Source organism: Aphelocoma coerulescens, chromosome 1, assembly GCF_041296385.1.
Source record: "Aphelocoma coerulescens isolate FSJ_1873_10779 chromosome 1, UR_Acoe_1.0, whole genome shotgun sequence".
Taxonomy (NCBI): Eukaryota; Metazoa; Chordata; class Aves; order Passeriformes; family Corvidae; genus Aphelocoma; species Aphelocoma coerulescens.
The window spans coordinates 91,664,523-91,689,566 of record NC_091013.1 but is presented as its reverse complement, the minus strand read 5'-3'; the positions used below and the strand labels follow the sequence as shown (position 1 = coordinate 91,689,566).

The window sequence follows — 25,044 nt, the reverse complement described above, 5'->3', positions numbered from 1 at the left end:
GCTTTGAGTTGATGAGCACTGAATCTTTGTTGCTTGGTTCCTTAGTTACACAGGGGAGCGCAATGGCTCCAACATGGTGATTGTTGATGTGAAGATGCTGTCGGGATTCGTCCCCTTGAAGTCCTCAGTGAGGAAGGTAGGAGCCTGTTTGTCATGCAGGCAACGTTGAATCACAGAGTCATTAAGGGTGCAAAAGATCTCCATCTCCAAGCTTTGACCAGATGCCACCATACCCACTTATTACCATATTGCAAAGTGCCCCCTCTACTCCTTTTTTTAACTTTTTCAGGGATTGTGACTCCACCACTTCCCTGTGAAGCCTGTTCCAATGCTTAACCACTCTTTCAGCGAAGCAATTTCTCCCAATATCCAACAGGAATCTCCCCTGCCACAAATTAAGGACATTTCCTCTTGTTCTATCACTAGTTGCCTGGGAGGAGAGACTGACCCTTGCCTGGCTACAACCTCCTTTCAGGGTGTTGTAGAGAGCAATAAGGTTCCCCCAAGCCTTCTTTTTTCCAAACTAAACAATCTCAGTACCCTCAGCTGCTCCTCATAAGACTTACATTCCAGTCCCTTTCCCAGCTCACTGTCTTTCTTTGTAGTCGCTCCAGTAGCTCAAGGTCTGAAGTCAGGGCTCCAAAACTGAGTGCGGAATTCAACGTGCAGCATCACCAGTGCTGAATACAGAGAGAAAACATCCACTTTCTCATTTTCAAGGCACCTTTCCAATGTCTGTGGCAAAGAACAAAGCTTCAGCTTGATTTTTCACTGTCATTTGCACATTTGACATGTCCAGTGTTCTCTTTCCATACATGGCTTCAGGCCAGCACAAGGGGAGACAATGGGATCAGTCTAGGCAAAATAGACAAAGTAATTTTTTCTTTAGACTCGTGATGGGGATTTTTTTTTTCACTGTGTCCCAACAGCTCCCCATAAACATTGTCTGTGCATGGTACATTCAAAAATAGTGCTGTTTCCTTTTTCCCTCTGCTGACCTACAACATCTTCTAGCATTGTAACTCTTTAGGTCTTGGGTAACTGTTTGGGATGCTGAGTAGTGCATGAACTGCAAAATAAAGGCTATAATAATATGGTGCAGAACTAGCAAGCCAGAAGGAGCATATTTTCCTTTAATTGTTCCATCACTGTGCTTGAAGCAGTGCTAAGTCTCTTCTGGAGAGGTTCTGGAGGTGGTACTTCTTCAGCCAGGCTGGTGAAGGGGAGGGCTGGAGACCATGCTACTGCTGTGGCACACCAAGGAGGCATTGCTACTTGCTTAGTTCCCTGAGTACTGCAGTATTTCATCCAGAGTACATCCCACCCATAGGGCTGTGCAAGGGCCACAGGGAGAGCACCGTCAATGCAGTAACATCTTGGTCTTCTTTCTTCAGCTGGAAGGCCACCCCGTTATTGAGCGCACAGAGCTGAATACCAATCATGTTCTACTGTACCTGGAAAAGGTGAGGATGGGGCAGAAACACAGGCGCTGGGACTTTTGGCTACATAGGGCAAACAATCTGGGACTCAAAACTACCATGGCTCTGATAAGAATGCAACTGAATATTTTACTGTCTTTTCCTGACTACAAACTCTAAGGGCTGCTTCCCTCCCAGCCCTCAGCAGGCGTTCCCTGCACCCTGAGCGCAGATCAGGCACTGCTCTCCCCACCAGCAGAGCCTCCCCCAGGGTGGGGGAAGGGTCCCAGGGTTTCCCCTTGTCCCTCAGCCAGTCCTTCAGCTCTGTGTCGGGCCAGGGCATGGGTGGCCGGGGAGAGCGCAGGGCCTGGGGTCGGTGCGGTGGCTCAGGGGAGCCCCTGCAGTGCAGAGCCCCCCTGAGCCTCCTCTGCTTCCCTTCCCCAGCTGGGCAGGGAGACCCTCAGCTTCTCCTTCACGGTGGAGCGGGACATCCCCGTGCAGGGCCTGAAGCCAGCCCAGGTGAAGGTCTATGACTACTACGAGACAGGTGAGTGCCAGTAGTGCCCGTGGGAGCGAGGAGGGGCAGTGGCACACGAGCAGGGGCACAGGAGCTGTGGGGACCTGCAGCTGCCCCGGCCTGGCATGGCCACCCCAGCCCTGCCGGAGCTCTGGGAGCGCAGAGGGGCCGGGGTAGAGCCGTGGGCGCTGGGGGTCCCGTGTTCATTTCTGGCCCCAGAGTGCGGCCGTGCCCGTGCTTCCAGGCAGACCTGCTGCTCCCTGTGCCGCTGCTGTCCTGGCTGCTGTGCCAGGGTGGCAGTGACAGAGCTGTTTGTCCCCACCTCAGCCCGGTGTGCTGGGAGGAGGTGTCTGAGCAGCCCTTGGGTACACTGGAGTGGAGGTGCCTGTGCGAGTGGCTCTGCCTTGCTGCCACTGCCCCCAGACAGGGCCGGGACTGGGGCTGCCCCCACCCCAACTGGGATCTCTGGGGGAAACTGGGGATGGTGGCACCAGCCTGCTCTGGAGGCCTGGGAAAAGCATCTCTCTGGCACCCATCCCTCTGCCAGCAGTGCCAGGGGTCACCTCAGCTCACTCTCTCCCTTCCCTTCTGTTTTCCAGATGAGTTTGCCACACAGGAATACAGTGCTCCCTGCACCACAGGTAGGTGCACATGAACAACTGAGATGCTCCAGCAGGGATTATTGTAGGCTGTCTTGAGCTAGAGTCTTTGTAGGCTTTGTGTTTCCTTGGCCTGTGTCTACTCTCAGCATTTATCTGCACTGTGCCTACTGCAGTCCCCATCTCAGTACAGAGACCAAAAGCATTGCTGCCATGTTAGAAGCTCCGCGGGACAAGGAGCCCGGATCCCAGCAGGGGGAGAGAGAGACACACAATCCAAACCAATATGGTTGATAAACGAACTCTGTTTATTAGCAGTCTAAAGGCACTTATATAGTATACCAGCTTGTTAGCTCCTAAGTGGCTTAAAGCTTATCAAGACACATTTCTATTTCTACATAATTGGACTTACATTGGCAAGTTTCCACAGTCTTGTTATGATCAAAAGAATTCTGTGCTCATCTCCCTTGTTCACTCCCGGATAGCATAGCTGCAAGTTTTTCACTCCCACGCTCTTTCTCAGGCCTGCTTGTTTTCTTCACACAGGGACTTTCCCATGGAAAGTTTTTCTCACACACAAGCCTAAAACTTCCAGGCCTATTGCTTGCACAGTTCTTTTATTGATCCCAATAATTCTATTTCCCAGCACTGCCATTCAGCTTCCTCTGTAAGATCAGATACAGCTTTCATTTTTGTTCCCTGGGAATAGCAATCTTAGTGTTACTGACTTCATTTTACAGTGGCAATTGTCTTTTCCTCTTTGCTTGTGTCACTTTATGTAAATAAGATTCAAGTCACCCTTGGGATGGAACACCACACACAGCCTTTTGTGTCTCTGTCCTTTTTAGGGCCACTTCAGCTATGCTGCAGGCACTGAAAGGTACTGAGGAATTGTCTCCCAAATATCTTGGTGCAATATTGATGTTATTCACATCTCTTTAGTGAGGACCTTTCAAACTCTTCCCCAGGGAAATGAAGTTGCTGAGAGAGAATGTGTACTAGAATAGCTCATGGAGCTCCAGGATGAATCTGCCTCCCCTCTCTGTAGCCTAGATATTTTGAATATGTCCAGCCATTCCCATTCTGTTATCTGTCTGCAACCGGGCATTTTTAGGTGAAGCTGTTTCCAGGACTCTGGACATAACTCACCAGAATATTTATCTTACTTTGTCCTTTTCCCATCTCCAGTCAAGGCTGAACAAGGAAATTCCTGAAGAATGCATCTTGTCAGAGCCTTGCCTTCTCAGTTTACGTGTCTCTGCCCCTAGAAGATCTTTGACACCTCAAAAGCAAAAAGGAAGCAACACTATAAATAAATTAAGTCTTGATTCTCATCAGACGTCTCTGGCTTTGTTTTCTGTTACGCTTGTCTCTTCTCCTATGCATAGTTCAGACTGTGTCATGGCCTAAGATTTCATGGCAAGGTGGTGTTTGGGAAATCCTCAAGAATACCAGAAGGCAGATAGATTTTAGCAGTTGGGAGATTTTTCTCCATACTTGCCGGTTCTCTAAGGAGAGAGGACAGCGTATCTGATCCATTATGCACTGGAAGTTTGTCTCTCTGCCTCTACAGAGGGTGTTTTCTGCAAGGTGATCCTTGGGCATAAACCTCTGATCACATATCCCCTTTGATTGCACTGAGAAATCACTGCTGTGAGGTGCGAGGATGGGGTGAACCTGTCCAATCTGATCTTTTACAGCAGACCAGATAGAAGTGAAGGGAAGACCTGTGGACTTTCCCATTCTAGCAGTGTCTGCTTGTTTCTAAGCAGCTGAAGTGAAATCAGAGAGGGACTAGGACCTTAACAGTGTCAGTCACAGAATTGTTAAGTTGGAGAAGGCTGTAAGGTCAAGTCCTACCATTAACCCAGCACTGCTCAGTCCACTGCTGAACCATGTAGAATTGCATGGGGTTGTTGTGACTCAAGTGTAGGACCTAGCACTTGGCCTCACATCACTGGCCTTGACCCGCTGAACCTTCCTGCCCTCCAGCAGATCAACACTCCCACCCAGCTCGGTGTTTCCTTCAAACTTACTGGGGGTACACTTGATCTCCTCAGGTCACTGATAATTAAACAGGACTGGCCCCAACACTGAGCCCTGGGGAACCCCACCAGTGACCAGCAGAATGGAACTCCATTTGCCACCACTTCCTGGGCCTGGCTATCCAGACAGCTTTTTTATCCATCAAACAGTGCACCTCTACAGGCAATGGGCAATCAATTTCTCCAGGAGAATGCTGTGGGAAATCATGTCAAACCCCAAACACCACAGAAGACAAAGTGACATAATATTAATATCTAGCAAAATAGATGAAGAATTTTATTTGTTCTCAATAATACTGTTTGTACAGGCACACCAAGCCAAAAATTGGATGGAACAGCTAGCTGTGCATACTTTGGATGCACAACACGCCATGATACCTAACAATAAGCATTTCATGAGAATAAACAGTCGCATAAGATTTTTTTGCATTCAAAAGTTAAAACCACAAATTCATGAGACAAAATGAAGAAAGGGGGATCATTCCTGGAGGTATCTAAGAGGCCTGTAGACAGTTTCATCAAAGCAACTATATGATTTAAATGAATGTACCATTTAAACTAGACTTAGGCAGGTAGGTTAGTGGCAAATGCCATTAGCTTCTCCTTGGTAATCTCCCAGAAGTAGCAGACATGAGATAATGGAAGCTTCCACAAGAAGACCCAAGCTCCCACTGGAGAACAGACCACTGTAAGTTATCAGCCAAAGGCAGAATGCATGTACACATCCCTCCTGCCCCCAGGCACTCTCTAATCATTGAAGAGGGCAGACTCTGTCTCCTCCCACTCTTCTACAAACAAGAAACAATCCCAGGAGGGGTGTCTACAGGGAAGATCACAGAGGTTGGATTGCATGTAACATTAGTTGATCTTCCAGGCTGCCTAATGGTGGGAGACATGGACAGGCCTTCTGCAGAGACCAGTTCAATTGAGGGTATGGTTTGTAAGCCAGGGGAGAGAAAATGTTCCCAAGAACTACCTATCCTTCTCCACTGATTAGTCTGCACCTCAGACGATGAGTTCAAAGAATGTAACACAGAGATAGATACATTAGAAAGGCTGATCCCCACTTAAATCATTCTGTCCTGTTATTTTATTCTTCACTTTTTAGCCGTATTTCCCTGCACACAGGCCTTGTTAGATGGGTTACTCTTTAACCTAAGAAGCCAGGGAGATTAAAGCTGTGACTGAAAGATGAGCAGGAGAAATCAGAATTGGGAACAAAGTGTTCAAAAATCATTGGTGAGTACAGTTAATTTATTTGCAAAGTTCACTTTCCATTCCTTGCAGACATTATTCATCTGTCACACTGTGGTGGTGGTGGTGGTGGTGGTGGTAAGGCAGGCGGATTCCAGCATCTGGGAGCGTTCTTCAATCATTTCCCTGGTTTACTTCCTCTGCAAGGATGAAAGAAGATGGGAGGGAACAGGACTTTATCTGCATTTTAACAGAACTGGGGAAAAGTAGCCTAAAATCCAAGGTCTTCCAATGAGTCTCACACTGGACAACCAGACCACGCCAAAATACCCTTTGGACACGTTTTACTGTCCACTCAATATCTTAGGACTTGTGCACATTTTTCTATGAAGGGAGGCTGTAGGTCCAGAATCAGCAGAAAACAGCTGTAGCTATGGACACAGCCCAGGTTAACAAGCAGTATGGAACAGAAGTGTGGGAGTTCGGACTCTTCCAGACATCAGATAAAAACACAAAAGGAGATAGATACCACCATTTACCACCAGCAAGAGGCAAAGCTTTTGCTTTCCCCAAGTCCAAACCACTTTTTCTGTTTTCAGGTGTCACAGTCAGGCCCTGTGAAAAACAATTTCCCAGGAACTCTGCTTTCCAGAAGCTTCCATACTCCAAACACCTGAAACTGGGCAACTAATGGAAAGCAAGACCTGCCAGTTTTCATATTGCAGGACTCCATATAGGACAGGAGAAATAACCTTGGTCAGAGCTTTTTACAGAAGCTCCTAAATTACCTGTGCTCCTAAGCCAAACAAACGTGGCCTTGCATTGCAGAGAATCCCCCAAAGATTACAGTATTTCTGTCCTGCAGCCAGCTCAGACTCCAAATCAAGACTGAGGGCTGGCTGCCCAGGGTCATGCGGCACAGCTGCCTCCTGAGAGACCCTGGGGCAGCGGGACCCTGAGAAGGAAGGAAGACTTCCTTCAGAAAGTAGCTACGAGAGGCAAACTTGCCATTTCTGTAACTCCCATGCTCTCAGTTTTATATGCAAGATCTGCACGTGTAAGTTGGGCCAATGTCACCCAAATTAAAACAGGAAGAGACAAGTGCTGGCTGGAAAACAAAGAATGTAATGAAGAAGATGTAGAGAGCAGTGAAGGAAGCAGTAACCTACCTGTGGTGCAGGGAGCACTGTATTCCTGTGTGGCAAACTCATCTGGAAAACAGAAGGGAAGGGAGAGAGTGAGCTGAGGTGACCCCTGGCACTGCTGGCAGAGGGATGGGTGCCAGGGAGATGCTTTTCCCAGGCCTCCAGAGCAGGCTGGTGCCACCATCCCCAGTTTCCCCCAGAGATCCCAGTTGGGGTGGGGGCAGCCCCAGTCCCGGCCCTGTCTGGGGGCAGTGGCAGCAAGGCAGAGCCACCCGCACAGGCACCTCCACTCCAGTGTACCCAAGGGCTGCTCAGACACCTCCTCCCAGCACACCGGGCTGAGGTGGGGACAAACAGCTCTGTCACTGCCACCCTGGCACAGCAGCCAGGACAGCAGCGGCACAGGGAGCAGCAGGTCTGCCTGGAAGCACGGGCACGGCCGCACTCTGGGGCCAGAAATGAACACGGGACCCCCAGCGCCCACGGCTCTACCCCGGCCCCTCTGCGCTCCCAGAGCTCCGGCAGGGCTGGGGTGGCCATGCCAGGCCGGGGCAGCTGCAGGTCCCCACAGCTCCTGTGCCCCTGCTCGTGTGCCACTGCCCCTCCTCGCTCCCACGGGCACTACTGGCACTCACCTGTCTCGTAGTAGTCATAGACCTTCACCTGGGCTGGCTTCAGGCCCTGCACGGGGATGTCCCGCTCCACCGTGAAGGAGAAGCTGAGGGTCTCCCTGCCCAGCTGGGGAAGGGAAGCAGAGGAGGCTCAGGGGGGCTCTGCACTGCAGGGGCTCCCCTGAGCCACCGCACCGACCCCAGGCCCTGCGCTCTCCCCGGCCACCCATGCCCTGGCCCGACACAGAGCTGAAGGACTGGCTGAGGGACAAGGGGAAACCCTGGGACCCTTCCCCCACCCTGGGGGAGGCTCTGCTGGTGGGGAGAGCAGTGCCTGATCTGCGCTCAGGGTGCAGGGAACGCCTGCTGAGGGCTGGGAGGGAAGCAGCCCTTAGAGTTTGTAGTCAGGAAAAGACAGTAAAATATTCAGTCGCATTCTTATCAGAGCCATGGTAGTTTTGAGTCCCAGATTGTTTGCCCTATGTAGCCAAAAGTCCCAGCGCCTGTGTTTCTGCCCCATCCTCACCTTTTCCAGGTACAGTAGAACATGATTGGTATTCAGCTCTGTGCGCTCAATAACGGGGTGGCCTTCCAGCTGAAGAAAGAAGACCAAGATGTTACTGCATTGACGGTGCTCTCCCTGTGGCCCTTGCACAGCCCTATGGGTGGGATGTACTCTGGATGAAATACTGCAGTACTCAGGGAACTAAGCAAGTAGCAATGCCTCCTTGGTGTGCCACAGCAGTAGCATGGTCTCCAGCCCTCCCCTTCACCAGCCTGGCTGAAGAAGTACCACCTCCAGAACCTCTCCAGAAGAGACTTAGCACTGCTTCAAGCACAGTGATGGAACAATTAAAGGAAAATATGCTCCTTCTGGCTTGCTAGTTCTGCACCATATTATTATAGCCTTTATTTTGCAGTTCATGCACTACTCAGCATCCCAAACAGTTACCCAAGACCTAAAGAGTTACAATGCTAGAAGATGTTGTAGGTCAGCAGAGGGAAAAAGGAAACAGCACTATTTTTGAATGTACCATGCACAGACAATGTTTATGGGGAGCTGTTGGGACACAGTGAAAAAAAAAATCCCCATCACGAGTCTAAAGAAAAAATTACTTTGTCTATTTTGCCTAGACTGATCCCATTGTCTCCCCTTGTGCTGGCCTGAAGCCATGTATGAAAAGAGAACACTGGACATGTCAAATGTGCAAATGACAGTGAAAAATCAAGCTGAAGCTTTGTTCTTTGCCACAGACATTGGAAAGGTGCCTTGAAAATGAGAAAGTGGATGTTTTCTCTCTGTATTCAGCACTGGTGATGCTGCACGTTGAATTCTGCACTCAGTTTTGGAGCCCTGACTTCAGACCTTGAGCTACTGGAGCGACTACAAAGAAAGACAGTGAGCTGGGAAAGGGACTGGAATGTAAGTCTTATGAGGAGCAGCTGAGGGTACTGAGATTGTTTAGTTTGGAAAAAAGAAGGCTTGGAGGAACCTTATTGCTCTCTACAACACCCTGAAAGGAGGTTGTAGCCAGGCAAGGGTCAGTCTCTCCTCCCAGGCAACTAGTGATAGAACAAGAGGAAATGTCCTTAATTTGTGGCAGGGGAGATTCCTGTTGGATATTGGGAGAAATTGCTTCGCTGAAAGAGTGGTTAAGCATTGGAACAGGCTTCACAGGGAAGTGGTGGAGTCACAATCCCTGAAAAAGTTAAAAAAAGGAGTAGAGGGGGCACTTTGCAATATGGTAATAAGTGGGTATGGTGGCATCTGGTCAAAGCTTGGAGATGGAGATCTTTTGCACCCTTAATGACTCTGTGATTCAACGTTGCCTGCATGACAAACAGGCTCCTACCTTCCTCACTGAGGACTTCAAGGGGACGAATCCCGACAGCATCTTCACATCAACAATCACCATGTTGGAGCCATTGCGCTCCCCTGTGTAACTAAGGAACCAAGCAACAAAGATTCAGTGCTCATCAACTCAAAGCTGGGCACGCTTCCAGCATTTCCATAACACTTGGCACCCCACTGAGTCCTGGCAGTCCAGCACCTTCTTCTCCAGCTGTGCCAGGTGCTTCTAGTCACCTATGCAGCCTCTCACTAGCCCAGCCTTGGGCTGCCCACACGGCAGGACAAGTCCTTCCTCCAGAGCCTCTCCTCACAGAACAGCTGCCTCCTGCCCACCTTCGCAGGAATGTGCTGCTCTCCCAGACGGGCTCACCCTGGGGACAACCAGACCTCCCCCAGCTGCCATGGCTCAACAGGAAAGCTCAGATCAAGATGCAGACTCACCTGACATTTATGCCAATGTCAAAGACCTTGTGAGCCTTGGAGTCCTCACACGTCTCTGGGATTGTGTGCACATGAAGCATGAAGGGTGCCTCCTCCTGCGTGGGCTGCACGTTGTACCTCAGGCTTGTCTAGGGGACAGCCAGCAGCTCTGTGTGAGCGTGTGTGCACGCTCAAGGTGGGAGAGAGGGGACCCTCTCCCCACCCAGCCTCCCCACTTCTCCCATTCTCACAGCTCCTCCACGCTGCAGAGCCGTCCCTCCTTCTCTCCCACTCTTTCTCTTCCACACACCTCTACTCTTCTTCTCCTCCTCTTCCCTTTACCCACAGCCTTCCACTTCTCCCCTCCCTCCTTTACTCTTTACTCTCCTCTACCTCAGTGGGAGGACTCGATGATGTTAGGGTCTTTTCCAGCCTGGATGGTTCTCTGATCCTGTCCTCTCCCTGCTCCTGCCTGGCAAGGGGCTCCCCTCCCAGCATGCAACCCTCACCTGCAGGTAGACGCATCCTTCACCAGACACCTCCACGCTGTACTGCCCCGGCACCTGGGCAAGGGGCACGCGCTGCAGCAGCAGCCGGTTGCTGGCATCCACTTGGAACTCTTGCTGGAAGTCCCCTCCAGATCGCAGGGCCACGGTGGAAGCTGCCCCGCTCTTGGCATAGGTGACAGCTCCATACAGGGACAAGGCTTGGAGAGCCACCACTGTGTCCTGAAAGAGATGAGTCCCAGCACTCAGGGGGTGCAATTAGCCTCTCCACAGCCTGTCCTCCTACAGCCTGTCCTCCTGCAGCCTGCCCTTTCTGTCACAGGCACCCTCCCCTCCAGCCCCACTTTCTCCAGTGTAAAGAAGAAAAGACAGAGGGAAAGAGCAGCTTCAGCATATTTCCCTTCCCAGAGGCACTACCTGACATACTTGCCTGTGGCCTCTTGGGAACTTGGCAGCCGTGGAAGGTACTGCCTGCATCTATTGCAGGGCTACAGTTCCCACCCTCCTGGCAAACCTTCCTGAGCTCCCACCTGGCTCTCTGACACGTCCCATCTTCTGAGGTGGATGTGCGAGGCGGCCGGAGGGAAGCAGCTCACCTGGGTGGAGGAGAAGCCTCCACTGGGATTCTGCTGACTGCTGATCCACTTTGCAATAAGGGATGCAAATGCCAGCTCCTCCTGGGCAGGGGCTGGCTGCGAGGTGAGGTGAGCCAGGAGCACGTAGGCCGTCATCTCCACTTCCGCAGAGGGAGCTCGGGAGCGATAGTACGGGAGATCAGCCTCTGGCTCCTTCCCAGGCCGCTGCCAGTGAACAGACCCATCTTCACAGGAGCCAGCGAGACGAGACAATAAGCAATGATTACTATTAAGTATTGCAAGGCACTTCTTCATCTGCTGCCGCTCCAGCTGGGAGGACGGAGCCTCCAGGATGTGTCTGTCATGCAGGCTGAAGTGGGAAGGGTCAGGTTTACACATTTTTCAGGTTAACAATGACTGTGAGAGTGCTGAGCCCCACGCCTAGACAGCACTTTGTCCTAGACCCCACATTCCCATGGACATTTATGGGCTTGGGCACCGCAGGGAACCAGAGAGCTCAGGAGGATGCCATTCCTTCCCTTTGTGAGAGGAGATGCCAGCGTTGGGCAGTGAGAGGCCAAATGGCCCAAAGAATGTGACCAGGGCTTACCAGTCCCCTGCAGGTGGAGAAGGCAAAAGGTGTGGGGGATACTCCCTTCACAGTTCCACTACTCACTGCTTGGACAAACCCTCTGGCCAGCCTGACTCAACCTGATCAGTTCCAAGTGATTACTTGATTTTCCTAGAAGACTCAGAGTTTGTGCTGTGGCCTCCAAAATGCCCTGTATGTTCATCTTCTCTCTCAGCACACCCATCTCTTCTCTGACTGACATGCCTTGTGCTGGGCAAGGTCACCTTTGTTCTTTGTTGAGCCTGTGCCCTGGAAGGAAGGAATGTCCCTGAGCATTGCTAAGCCTTTGCCAAGCAGTGCCTGGCATGGCCAGAGGAGTGGGCTGAGGAGAGGTGGGAGCAGAGCCACCCTTCAGCTCAGCACCCAGGGGATGGTGCCTGCTGCTTCCTGGGGAGCTGCCTCGGAGCTGAGAAGAAGGACTGAGAGGGACTTCTCAAAAACATAGTCCCTTTGCACAAGTCTTTCCTCTCCCTCCACCTTTCCCTACCCACAGGGGCCATTCCTGCAGCCATTGCCCCACCAACAAAAGCCATTCTGCCAAGGGAAGATGTAAGGCTGGTGAAAGCCGTGTCCCACCAGGAACGCTCACCCTTGCTCACAGCTTCCTTTTCAAGTGAGTTGAGCAATGCCTTCCTCTTCTCCCTGTTCCCTGCCAGGGCAAAGGCGTATGCCAGCAGTGCCTTGGTGTACACGTGGTTTTCTTTCTGATTTGCTGCTGTTTCCAGGCAGAACAGAGCATTCCGCACCACTGAGTGCTGGAAGGAGAGAGAGACTGAACTGGAGGTGAGCATACTGAGGTCCATCTTAGAACACCAGGAATAGGAGTGGTACCTGTGGACCCTTAGCATCCCCACTTTCTGGCCTAACAAAGATTTTACCATTGTGTATCCCTTACCTCCAGGCCTAATAATTCCTAGAACAAATGGGCGGCCAAAGGCTGTTCCTTATTTTGAATCTACTTTTCTTTAATATGTCTTGATGTAATGGTTTTTCCTAGTTTGATTTAAAGACTGTGAAGACAGGGCTCCAATCCTTCTTCCTCAAGAAGAATTACTGGCCTGATTGTGTCTGGGTTGAGAGGTGTGGTCTGAAATACTTCCTCACTTTAGGTGTACAGAATACTTGCTTTCCTCCTCCTACTCTCATCCTAAGACTGTTCTGTGCTTTTACCCTCTGCTCTATCCTTTCATTTTTTTTGGTTCCCCTTTTCCAGGGCGTTTTGAAAAAATTTCACTTTCTGGAAGTAATGTAGTTTCTAGTTCGGTGGTGATCTCTGTCTCTGCACAAGAAAAAGTGTGGGTTTCTTTGTATTTTGTAGAATATTTTTTGTGATGTTAACATTAACAATGCATCTATTGGTTTAAGAGTGCAATCACTGCAGCAAAGTAAAATGTAGCTACTTTACACAATGTTATGACTAACAGGCACTGTTACCCTGTGACCTTTCAGCAAGACACATGACTACTCCTCACTTGTGATGGAAAAGCTTCTATAAAACTGAAAAAGTAGCTCTGCAGGGAGACCATGCCATGACCTGAAAGCTAACAGCACATTTACAGCTTAATAAAGTGTCTAGAAGGAAAAGACATATTTTGCTGTTGCTTTGTACTTTGACTTTCACTGTGTGTCTACTGGAAGATGAAATCCTTTGTGATTCCTTTTGGAGAAGCAGTTCAGCTGGTTTTAAGAAAGCAAAGAAGAAAACCAAAATTGGTTGTGTCTATGCCTACTACTGTTGGTAAAGTTAGTATTGGGGAGTCCAGTCTAATGACAGGATGTGACAGTAGACACCCATGCTGAGGACAGTGCTATTAAGGTTTTTATGAGGATCTAATATGGCTTATTTTACTTATAGAAATACTCTGTATGAGCCTGAATTGCTTAAGGACTGTGCTAATCTTAGTTCATACAGCTTAACTTGAAATGCACCCATTCTCCACCCAGATTGTGACAAACCCTTTCCTTCACATTCAGTGGAAGTTTTAGACTCAGACAGGGAGCTGGAAAACATCCTCATTATCCAATATGGCTCTGCCTGAGAGCTTGGCTTCTAAATAAAGCACATAACAAAGAAAGAATACTCTTCTGGTAAAGTTAGTGTCATCCATGTCACCTTACTGACAAAATAATTCCTTCTGCTGATTCTTGCTACACAGGACAAAACTTTAGACACAAAACATTCCCTACCACATTTGGAGCAGAGGGACTGCAACAGCCTGGCAACCACACTGGCTCAGCAGCCCTTCTGCTGTGATTCATACCCCAATTTTACCTGCACCACCACCTTGTCTCAAAGTCGGGGGATCAGAATGACCAAACCCACACTGCTCTTAAGTAGGCCTCAGGTTTTTCACAGAGTGCCATGATGGTACTCCCTATACCTATACTTTATTACCTATAGGTATACCTTATTATTCAAGGATTAAGGATGGGGATTTCCCATAAAACCATCTAGAAGAAGCAAAGAAAATGAGAATGAATGTCTGAGGGTGCCATGCTTTTTTACTGACCTGTGGTGTTGTGTCTGCACAATAGGCCCAAGAGTGGTTTAACAGGATTGTACTATTCTAAGAAACAAAATGAGATTTCTGTAGGTGTAGAAAACCTATTTGTCTCACTTCAGAGAATTAAATATTATTTAGCTCACTGTCAATCCAAGCTGTATGGAGCAAATCCATTATCATCCACAAAAGAACTCAGAAAAATATTAAGTGAAATGTATATACAGGAGACAGGATTGGACAGGGGACAAAAATTGAGGAAAATGTTAGTTCGGTCTAGGCTTAAATGGAAAGACTACTCAGACAAGATTTCTTCTTTCCAGAGGTAAAGGGACCTGCTAATCTGAGCATTGGGACACTGGTAGGGCAGGTTAGTACCATCTGTGGCTCAGGCTGGGGTGCAGACACGTACGGTTACAGGCAGAGGAATCTCCAGCAGTGCAATAGTGATGTAGGCTGCCAGTGTGACCTCGTCATTCACTCCACCCTGCAGGGAAACACAGAGGTACTTGTTGATCCCACACAACATTGGCTTCCCCCTGTGCTACTTATCTGCATTCTTCAGGGACAAACTCTTCTTGGCCTCCTTTTCACGCTAGGTCCTTCAGAAAAGGCTGCTGACTTCTTCCCGCCTCTGTGATAACTCACACATATAACTCCTCACTCTTTCCTAACCCCCAAGTGCTGAAATAACTCTGTTGATCCCAGAGTGGCCAAGTTGCCAAGCTCCAGCCTGTCAAAGCCCATGTGGAGCCAACCAGGTGACACGTTACCTTCATAGCATTGTTCAGGAGCGCCCCAGAACTGCGGAAACAGCCATTTTCCTTCTGCTTTTGAGTAAGCCAGATCAAAGCATCCTGGATGTGCTTCTCCTCTATGAAGATGTGATGCCGGGCCTGGGCAAAGGACTTGAGGACAAAGGCTGTGAGCCTGAAAGTGATAGAGGGAACCAAGACATCCTGAGTAGGCCCTCTATCCATCAGAGGTCATAGGGCCTATATAACTTCATCTCCACCTCCATTTCAAACTCCACAATGACCAAGCACTGAGAGAACAAGAGAACACTGAGGAGTGAGAGGGCATGAAAAGCAGAAACAAAAAGCCAGTGGTACTGAGGTCTTACCAGGTATTTCCAACTTGCCCATAACGTGGCCCAAAGGTGCTATAAGAACCATCCCAGTGTTTGTACTTCAATTGCCTTTGATACCCTGAAATGGAGAGTGAAAAAATATTTCAGTTGCCGCAGTGGTTTTCAAGGAGCCATGCAAAGGAAATGTAGGAGACATTTGGAACACAGTGTGCCCCTTAACTAGTGGCACAAGTGTGAGCTATGCCCCTCAGTATTACAAAGGAAGTTCAGGCAAATACTGGCTCTGAATATCTCTATTCTTTTGCTCTTCTTCTCACCAAAACCACCAGGAAACTGGGTAGCTGTGGTCATTGCTGCTCTCTGCCCAAGACTTCATGAGGAGAGGTAATGCATCCCAGACTTGAAAGAAATGAGAGAATGGTTCCCAGAGGAGAACTGATTAAAAATGTGAGTCCTACACAGGATATGAATACAGAAAACAGGATCATTTTCTTTGGAGGAAGTGCAATTCTCCTGCAAAAATAACCGAGTCACAACAGCCCCTTGCTAGCTGGCAGATACCCACCGTGTGCGCACGTACTGGTGTTGTGCCTGTCATCGTGCCCTAGCTAATGTGGTAAAATTCTGCCCTGGTCAAAGATGAACAATACTTTCTACATCTCAGTACTAAGGAGAATTCAACATCTACATAAGCAGCTGCCATGATTAATGGTTATAGTCTGATTTATGTATTTCATATAGTCCTTTTCTTATGGAAAGAAATCCTGAGTTATTGCCAGCCCTGGACTTTTTCTTTGTTCCTGTTTGGATGCCGTTGTCTCTCATCCTGTACCTCCAACTGAGCATAGGATTCCTTCTCACAGATACTGTATTGTGTACCCCTAACCTGCTGGTATCCTGTTCCTTTCTAGAGACAGCCTCCAACAGATCATCCAGGCCAGTGACCCACAGTGTCCTTATCCAATAGCCAAGGGAGGGGATGAACAGAAAGGTAAATGCTCACCGCTCACTAAGTATCCAGTGGCCTTGGATTTGACCTCTTCACTCAGCTGCCCTGTCTTGTTCAGGTAGTCCAGGACGTAGATGTTGGGGGCAAACAGGACCATGTTCTGCTCCCCACAGCCAAAGGGCATCTGGAGGAGCTGGTGCAGGTTCTGCATGGCAGTGCCCATGATGTCACCTGGGGAATGGGAAAATGCACAGTGTAAATTTGCCATTAGACTGAGCACAGCCTGGAGGGCAGTGTTTCAAAATAGCATGTGGCACTTTGAGGAGGTTTCACTTACCTAGCACTGAGAAATATGCTCTGGCTGAGCCATCCACCACAGTTGCTGGGAGAGCCAAGGAGACTGTGTCTGACACTGACTTTTCTGGGATAAAAAGCAGATTGATTACAATTCCAGATGTATCTACATGCACAAGCAGCAACTATCCATGGGTGAGACACCATCCCCTGAAGAGGGGTTTCCTGACTTCAACAAATCCATTCATCTGCAATTTTGTTGACCAAGTTTCCCATCCTGCAAATTTTGTGTTGGGCCTGCAATACCCTCACACACAGATTGTCATGGACTTCTATATGGCGTCATCAACCAGCCTTGACTGACAAATACACTTTTTCCATCCTATTTTTATGGCCTTTTCTGCTTTGGTGGATTTTCTGACCTGGCTTACTGCAGAGTCTGGTTTGTGATGTTACACCTGTTAATGAAAGGCATTAGAGATAACCTTATTAAATCCCAGGTATTCTTTCCCTGCAGTGACCTGGCCAGCCTCATTTCCTAAAATATATGCTTCTCCCTCTCTAATTGTAGACACTATTATATCCTCAGCTTTTCTCCTCCAGGAAGAATTGTGTTCACTAATAGCTGGATATGCATCTAGTTTGTTCAATTTTATCAGATCCCTACACCTTTCTTCTCAGAGTGCAGCACTCACAAACCTTTTCTTCTTCCTTTGTCTTTAGTTTCTACCTCAACAAAGAAAGTCTTAGAAAACAAATGGCTCTTACCAGATGCACAGAGCACAGAGTTGTACGTGGTTTCCACCTCAGTCCCTTCCGGCTTGGGGAAAAAGGCAAGAGAGAAAAAAGCAAAAAGTGAGAAACAACAGCAACAGAGAAAAGGAAGAAATATCAAAAGGGAAAGTAAAAGGGACTCTTTGAAAATTGCCTAGAAAGTTTTCTCCTCCATGTGCTAAACTGAGGATAATTGAGGACTGTAACATACTGGATAATTACAAGTATGAAATGTAATATATTTTCTATTCTTTCTTATTACTGAGAGACGCGTGCATCTTCACAGGGCAAGATGGAGATAACATGCAAGGTGATGTTATCAACAGAGACATGGCAGCCTGCCATCCAAGGTGCCTCCCATTGTGGCCCAGTCTGGCAGAGCTCTCCAGGCTGTGGTGAAGGCTGAGTGCCTGGCACACTGGGAGGATATGTATGCAAGAACTTTGGCTGGTGGCAGCTAGAGCACTCCAATGCACCACAAGTGACATGTTAAAACAACCAGAATTTAAATACATGCCACAGTCAACTCGTTAATAGTTTCTAGTCTAGTCTTTGAAGTTAGAAAAGAATACCTCTTTTCTGGTGAGATGGGTGAAAATATTTTGCAGAAAACTCAGGAATCAAATGTTTACTAGAATACATTTTTTTGTCATAATATATTTTAGTGAGCTCCCTGCATCAATTTTTTAACCTCTAAATAGGAGAGTTCCCAGTGTTTCCTTGTTGGTTTCTGGCTTTTGCCAGCTGATATTTTTTTCCCAGCATGTAAACAATGGTGTTATTGTCTTCACTTTCTCACACAGTCGGAACATATTGTCTCTCATTCTTCAGTATGAAAAGACAGAAAAGTATTGAAAGAGCAGGGGAAAAAAATGAAAAAAAAAAAAAAAGCTTTTTGGATAAACTGTGATAGAGCAAAATGCTTCTGTTTGAAAAGGCACCTTCTTGTTTGTTTCAGTATGTCATTCTGATATGCAACTAAATGAGAAATCCATTGTTTTGTTTGATTTTGAACATTTCAACAGGCAATTAAAACATACAAACTGTAATTATTTGAAAGATTTTCCTTGATGAGAAATTCCTGGGTGAAAAAATTCCTTCTCCCCAAAGACCTCTCGGTGAGGCTTGGTTTCTGGAGAGGCAAGAAGATGCCCTGGGACCTCTGGCACACTCACTTCTCTCTCTCTGGGATGCACTGCCTGCTGCAGGGAATATTGTCATCCCTGTGCTCATGACAATGCAGCTTCACCCCAAGCCTGTTACACTGTATCCATCCCTGTTAATTAATTGTTCAGCCTTGGATGCTAATTTCCAATTCCATCCCGTCAGGGCTTGCTGCAGATTAATTACCACATTACAATAACAGGATAGGATGAGCAATCTCTCAGACACCCTGCCAGAAGTAACTCTAATACTTGTTCAGTAATTTACATTCCCTTGCCATCTGGGAGAAAAGACTTTACAGTGCTTTATCTTCCTGTATCTTCAAAGAACAAAACAAACAGTCTTTTTCCTGAAGGCGTACACAAATTTGGAAAATTTCCTGAAATGTTAAACAGTTGTTCATGTATTATACATTCAAATCCATTTGTAAATAATTAAAAAAAAAACAACAAACCCTAGCAGATAGGATGGTTGTTCTGTCACTACATTCAGGTTAGCAAAACATTTCCTGAAGCAAAATATATCCTAGTTCTGCCTTACTGAAAACTGGAATGTCTGCCATGTAAGGAGGACTTACTATTATATAGATTTCCCTATACAACAAGCTGGTACTTTTTGTTTGCCAGTAGCTTCCAGAAGACTTATACTGCGGATTAATTTTATGACTGGCAACTTACCATGTGAAAAACTATGTTTTTATCATTGCAAAACACTGCTTAAGGAAAGAAGTGTACAAAAGAATGTAAAAATAAAAGGTTAGTTACACTGTTTGGAGCATTCTTCGAAGTGTAATAAAACCAATTCAAAACAGTGATAGTAGTTTTGTTTAGAAATATCTGTAGGTTGTGATGACTGTTCCAGAGTACTGGCTGTGGGCTGGAGGAGAAGTATAAGCTTTCTGTCTAGTGTTCTATTCACAACCTATCCCTGTGATTTACTAGAGGCAAACCCAAGGATTTCTCATTTATCTCTGATATGAGGTGTCTCAGAAAAACCTGTCATTATTGCCTGCCTTATTATTCCTGTCCCTCTATGTAATGTAAGACCCTGCTTTGACTGTGAGATGGCAACATTATGAGTTATGGGCTCTATTGGCCTGTGTTAGATTTATCAGTGCTTCTTTTGTAAAAGCTTGCAGAATAAGAGTCCCACAAGCCATTATTGCTGCTCTCACAGCTAAACCAGAAAACCTCTATCACACACACCTCTTGCTCTTACTATTGCTACTTCTCTGTGCCACCAAAATTAGCAGCCCACGTACCTCCACCAGCAGCTGTCTGATGACCGTGTCCTTCCGCCCTTTCTCAGGGGTCTCCACAATGGAGTTCCCACAGGGCTGCTGGTTCTGTAGGGCCTCAGTGGTCACTGAGAACTCCACCTGCCCTGGAAGAAACAGGGGTCAGTCAGTCCTGCCAGGCAGAGCCAGGGAAATACAGGTCTGTGTTTGTACTTGGCACTCTGTGATGCATTACAGAGAAGCTTTTCCAAGAGGAGAACTAAATCTGAGACAGGGTTTTATCTTGATCCAGATGCAGCCTTCCAGACCACCTCTTTTGTGATGGCCACTCAAGCAGGTGTGTTAGTCCATCAGCATGAAGAGTAATGATGGGGAAGGTCTCATAAATCAAATGGTCTTTTTCTGGGAGGCTTCAGAGAAGGCAAGCATTGATTAAAAAATTTCACACCCATACACATTAAGACAAGATATTCTTAGCTCCCAACTGGAATGTCTGGGTGCTTTGGGAATGCATTAAGGGAATTTGCGATTTCTATTAAAATGTTGGGAAAGCAAGGCCTGTAACACATGGTTGTTTAGGACCTGGAAACACTACACCCAGTGCAGTGCTTCACCTCAGGGTTGGACTTCTCACTTCTGACACAGAGAAGGTCCTTCCAAACAGGTTTGGAGTCACCTAGCTCCTCACACCAAAGATCTGATGCCATACACAGATATCTGATCCCTGTATCTTGTCATCTGGTCTCTTACCTAGAGATCTTGGTGTTACAGCCCAAGCAACAGTTTTTCTTTCATTCACACAGATGCAGTAGGATTCTTCCTGTTTCCCCACTGATACAGCCAGGAAATCAGTAGATTCAGCCAGAGACACACGGACCTGCCAGTTGTACAGAGAGGTGTCATGAGGTTTGGACTTGCAGAGGAGCTGGAGTTATTGCAGACAATGCAATGCATGGAAAAAAGTGGTGGAGCTGGTTTTCCTGGGGGATTGAGGACCTTAGGGGTATTGCAGAGCAAGAGCTGCCTGATAAAGGAGAAAATGACTGAAATGTGTACAATTGTAAGAGATCAGGGAGGTAAGTGTAAAGAACAGGATCTTTGGCAAGGAAATGGATTCTGGGAAAACAAATAGCACAGACCAGTTGTGCTATGAATTAAAGATCTCTCTCATGATTAGTTAGATGAAGAGATAAAACACCAGCAGTGGGACAGCTAGTAAGGGAACAAAGAAAAGTAGAATAAGGGAACAAGGAAAAGTGGAGTAAGGAACCTGAAAATAGCAAACAAAACAGGAAAGACATGGACATAAATGAGAGTGTATTGGAATGACTGGATAAGTGCCCTTCCTTGTTCCAGCTTCACTCCTTTTAGAATAAAAGTCTCTATTTATAAAAGACTGAGCAGAGGTGATTGAGATTCTGTACTAATCCCTTACCAAATTTTCTCCTTTTTTTTGTTGGAAAACATTGCCAGTAAGAATGGTGAAGTTATATAGCTCCGCTCAGTGTCTTAGAGACAGATGCAACAAAAGACAGGAGGTCTGCACATTCCAGAAAATCTTCTGTGAAGCTTTGTGAGATGAGACTAAACACTGAACACAGGTATCCACCCTGGCGAACCTGGAATTTCCATGTGGGTATGCAATGATTCTGTGATCTGCGAAGAACCCAAGTTCTATATTTCTATAGAACAATGACACAAATTTGTGATGACAAGGCTGGGGGTCTCAATAGCAGAGCTTTAGGCTCTGAATCAAATGTAGCTTTCAAAACTTTGTGGGGAAAACATATTCACTCTTCACTGCATACAACAAGGATCTGTACATACATACACCTATATGAAATTATCTTTGCAGATCAGTCATCTGGCTTGGAACACCTTGTTAAAAGCGACCCACTGTAGTCTTGCCTAAGCTGTTAGGCTGAGCAAAGCTGTGAACATCTCTTACCCTGATGCAGGTGGGCAGGTAGTTGAAAACGGTGGCTTTCAGCGGGAAGGATTCCCCACGCACTACAGAGTAGGGCATGGTGAGCTCCACAAAGAAGGGCTGGAAGGCTCTGAGGGACACTGTTGGGGACAGGCCAAAGCCCGCCTCTGCCGAAGTACAGAATGCATTGGCTTTCCACTCAGTGATGGTGTCAGGGATGGTCACTTCTAGATCAGCTTTTCCCTCAGAGCTGGTGAGGGACAGAGAACAAGGCTTCAGTTATATTCTGATGTTCATCTATTCTCCTCACAGCCTACTGTGCAACATCTGCTGACGGCAAACCCCTGATGTCCTGGGTTGCAGTGTATTCTATTACCATCCTCATGAGCAGTGGAAATCAGGTGGGGCAGTGTTTCCTTGCCTCCTCCCCCCAGACTATTTTTCTGTTAATGGCCCATCATTGTCCTGCCGCATAACTCAGAGATAACTCCCTCCGGACTATCTTCTGTTAACGAGCCTAATAACACTTGGCCTCATGACTCATTACCCCATTGTGAGGTGCTCCACCCAGAGGGAGGAACCAAGCATCCCATCGTGGATATAATCTGGGACTCTGAGCACCAGAGACACTCTTCCCACTGGATTTCCAGAGGACAGGAGCCCCACAGCCACCACTGGACTTTCTGAGGAAGAGCAGACCCCTTCTACTACAGGATCACCACTTCAGAGGACTGCTACCACCACCCTGCCTAACAGGGACTCAGGTTGTATCTTGACTCTGTCAGTGTTTTCTTTTACTTTCTTTTCCTTTTCTTTAATTTCCATTAAATTGTTATTCTGACTTGGTGCCTCCCCCTGGTTTGTTTTCAAACTAGCACACCTGACCAGCTGCAATATAGGCACTGGCTTTTGCATGTTCCTCTGAAGCATCCTATACTTAATGTCCATAAAAAATCCCATTGTCTACTAGAAATACTCTTCTCACTGAAGTACCAATACATCCACTGAGGCTTTAACTTATTTCAAGGTTTTGGCCTAGTGACCACACTCTACATTCCCTTAAATACTTACTTCACTGAAACTATGTCCCAGATCCATGTCTCAGGGAAGTACTTCCGGACAGTCTCCATAGGATTGCCATCAACCGTATCTTCTGCCATGTCATAACTGAATTCTCCATGCAGATTCATTGTAGAGACTAGCAAATTCATTCAAGGGCAGGGAGAAAGGAAAAGATGTGTCAAACTCCATTCTAAACCAGGAACAGAGTTTACCTCCAAGTAGTTGTTATTTTTAGGTAAAATTTTAAAACTGAAAGAACAGCTTTGACATCTTGGCCACTGGAATAATTAATTTCTCTGTTGCCATCTCAGTACTTAATTTTTCTTAATGTCGCTGCTCTTCTTACAGAGATTGGATGAAGTTGAGCATTCTTCCCCCACTGCCAGCAAACCCAGCAGTGCCAAAAGAACCATGCATGGTGGTGTTATTAAGGTTATATTTCTAAAGCAATACAGAATCAAATGTGAAACATACTGCCCCCAGATATTACCATGGCACATAGTTTAATAATCTGGCTGAAGAATTGATTGCATTTATACATGACCAGAAACAGAAGACACACTTAGCCCTCTGTCTAGGAATTTTAAAAAAATGAATATGGGTCTTTACATCTCTGTCCATTAGCAAATATGCAGAAAGATGCTTTCTCACAGTGTTGCATACTGTTCTGCCTTATGAATGACTTTTCCATCAGCCTTAAAAGACTTTACATCTTGTCAAAGCAGAGAGCTGTCTTGGGCCATACTCTGATGACAAATCCTCCATTTCAAAACCAAAGATCTGATGTCTTATGGGTAGATGGATAGAAGCTGTCACTGGACCAAAAACTATAATTGTTTAATTGGAGCTGGGATACTGCACCATAAAAGTCAGTAACTGGAAGTGATATAGGTGAGTCTTTTATATAGTCTTGCTAATCTCAGATCTGTTTAAGAAAACAAGAAAACAAAAGCAATAGCATTCTCCTATCTTCACAGTCACTGAACCTCCAGAGAAGTGACATGACCTGCCCAGTCCCTGATAGTCATGTAAGCAGGGACTCTGGGAACAGAACCAAATTTCTCAGCCCCCAGTAGTAAAATACTGACCCATGGGTTGTACCACCTTCTCATTTGTCTTGGCCCATTTTTGCCCTAGTTGTTCCTCTAGCTATTGCTAGAATGTGGCTGCCTAGAAGTAGATGCTCCTTTTTTTGAGTTTTCATAGCTGGACTCAGATCTGATGGGAAAAAAACCCCACTGCTTTGTGCTGAAAGACTCTTTTAGTGCTACAAGACCTTCCCTGCTGTAGGGGCTGACATGGGAGTCACCAAGGACACACAGTTCAAGTCAGGCTCATCTGGCTGCTTGGTAAGGTGCAGGCAGAGGTGAATCAGTTTCATATTTCAGGACTAGGTCCAGAAGGGAGAGATCCTGAATTAGGTCTGCATATATGAACACAATCAGATCTGCCTGTGTAATTAATATTCAAAGATTCAAAGAGGGAAGGAAAGAAGTAAGTAGGGTGGTAAATTTTAGGAGGTTGTGTGAGAGGCAAAACCAAAAAGGTACTAGAACCACTGTAACTCCTTTCCATGATGTGTTCTGGGTAATGCTCGCAGAGTTCAGGCTTATGGATCTTGCTGCTAGTGAAGACTTTTAAGCCCAATTCCTAGTAAACAAAGAGAAAGAAGAACAAAAAATATGCAAAAAATGGTTGGATAATAAACTTTATTTAGTATGTCAAGAATGGGTGTACCTAAGTCTGGTATTGGTCAGAATAACGAAGGCTTGTATGTAAATCCCAGATGGGCTGGTTAGACACAGATGTGGGGTCTCTATCATGTTATTCTCATACTAAGGCTAAATCCTGGGATGATCAGATGGAAAGGCAAGGCCATAGGCCTACCTTGGGGACAGCTGCCTGGGTGAAAATGTCATGTGTGAAATGCACTGGAGTGAGGGTACCCAAAAAGATTTGTGCAGGATGCTTTGGAAGGGTATATGTGGATTTGTGGGTTATCAAATTAACTGCTACTTTATTAGAGACCTATTTAAACCAGAGAAAGAAAACATGAATGAATGTGGAGTTTCTAATATTATGATACTACAGGTAATTTCTCAGGACTGTTTCTTTACCCAAGCCCTTTTGCAGGTGTCTCTACTATGAGGAGACCTTTCAAAGGTCAAATGGTTTAGATAAATAGTTACTATTTATGGGCTAAAATGTAGGAACTGGTCCTGGTTATTTTCTCACATACAAATGTGAGCAAGTTTACAGCAAATGAGCTTTTTGTTTCCCATTAAAAAACCCTTCAGGACAGGCAAGAAGAAGAGAGGAGACTGAAGGGAGCAAAAGAGAAAAATGAAAGGCTGGTGCTTACTTTGAGAATGTTGTAGGCATCACCTTCGCCATCAGATGAAATGGGTATGTAGAGAAATCCATTTAAGGACAGATTGTCAAGTGACACACATGGATTTACGTTGTCTTCTTCCAGGTAGTAGTCCATGAAGCTATAACCCTGGCTTTCCTTCAGTGGGAGAAGATGATACAC

At 46.7% G+C, this 25,044-nt stretch overlaps 2 protein-coding genes across 2 annotated transcripts in view; one reads left to right on the top strand and one right to left on the bottom strand.

Annotated features, from left to right (window-relative positions):
• A2M (alpha-2-macroglobulin) overlaps positions 1–3,868 on the top strand; it is a 31,686-nt gene extending 27,818 nt beyond the window's left edge. The window contains exons 32-36 of the mRNA XM_069017224.1: positions 46–136; positions 1,395–1,463; positions 1,863–1,965; positions 2,535–2,576; positions 3,723–3,868. Coding sequence (XP_068873325.1) covers positions 46–136; positions 1,395–1,463; positions 1,863–1,965; positions 2,535–2,576; positions 3,723–3,748 — 331 coding nt within the window. The 3' untranslated portion in view covers positions 3,749–3,868. The remainder of the gene's footprint in view (positions 1–45; positions 137–1,394; positions 1,464–1,862; positions 1,966–2,534; positions 2,577–3,722) is intronic.
• Positions 3,869–5,893: 2,025 nt separating this feature from the next.
• LOC138111415 (alpha-2-macroglobulin-like) overlaps positions 5,894–25,044 on the bottom strand; it is a 36,429-nt gene continuing 17,278 nt past the window's right edge. Inside the window, exons 16-36 of the mRNA XM_069017153.1 lie at positions 24,874–25,044; positions 24,062–24,161; positions 22,521–22,647; positions 21,471–21,699; positions 20,273–20,399; positions 19,547–19,668; positions 17,116–17,167; positions 16,391–16,474; positions 16,108–16,284; positions 15,138–15,222; positions 14,788–14,944; positions 14,427–14,501; positions 12,103–12,268; positions 10,904–11,127; positions 10,311–10,529; positions 9,823–9,950; positions 9,383–9,473; positions 8,056–8,124; positions 7,554–7,656; positions 6,943–6,984; positions 5,894–5,973 (exon numbers count right to left, since the gene is read on the bottom strand). Coding sequence (XP_068873254.1) covers positions 5,948–5,973; positions 6,943–6,984; positions 7,554–7,656; positions 8,056–8,124; positions 9,383–9,473; positions 9,823–9,950; positions 10,311–10,529; positions 10,904–11,127; positions 12,103–12,268; positions 14,427–14,501; positions 14,788–14,944; positions 15,138–15,222; positions 16,108–16,284; positions 16,391–16,474; positions 17,116–17,167; positions 19,547–19,668; positions 20,273–20,399; positions 21,471–21,699; positions 22,521–22,647; positions 24,062–24,161; positions 24,874–25,044 — 2,574 coding nt within the window. The 3' untranslated portion in view covers positions 5,894–5,947. The remainder of the gene's footprint in view (positions 5,974–6,942; positions 6,985–7,553; positions 7,657–8,055; positions 8,125–9,382; positions 9,474–9,822; positions 9,951–10,310; positions 10,530–10,903; positions 11,128–12,102; positions 12,269–14,426; positions 14,502–14,787; positions 14,945–15,137; positions 15,223–16,107; positions 16,285–16,390; positions 16,475–17,115; positions 17,168–19,546; positions 19,669–20,272; positions 20,400–21,470; positions 21,700–22,520; positions 22,648–24,061; positions 24,162–24,873) is intronic.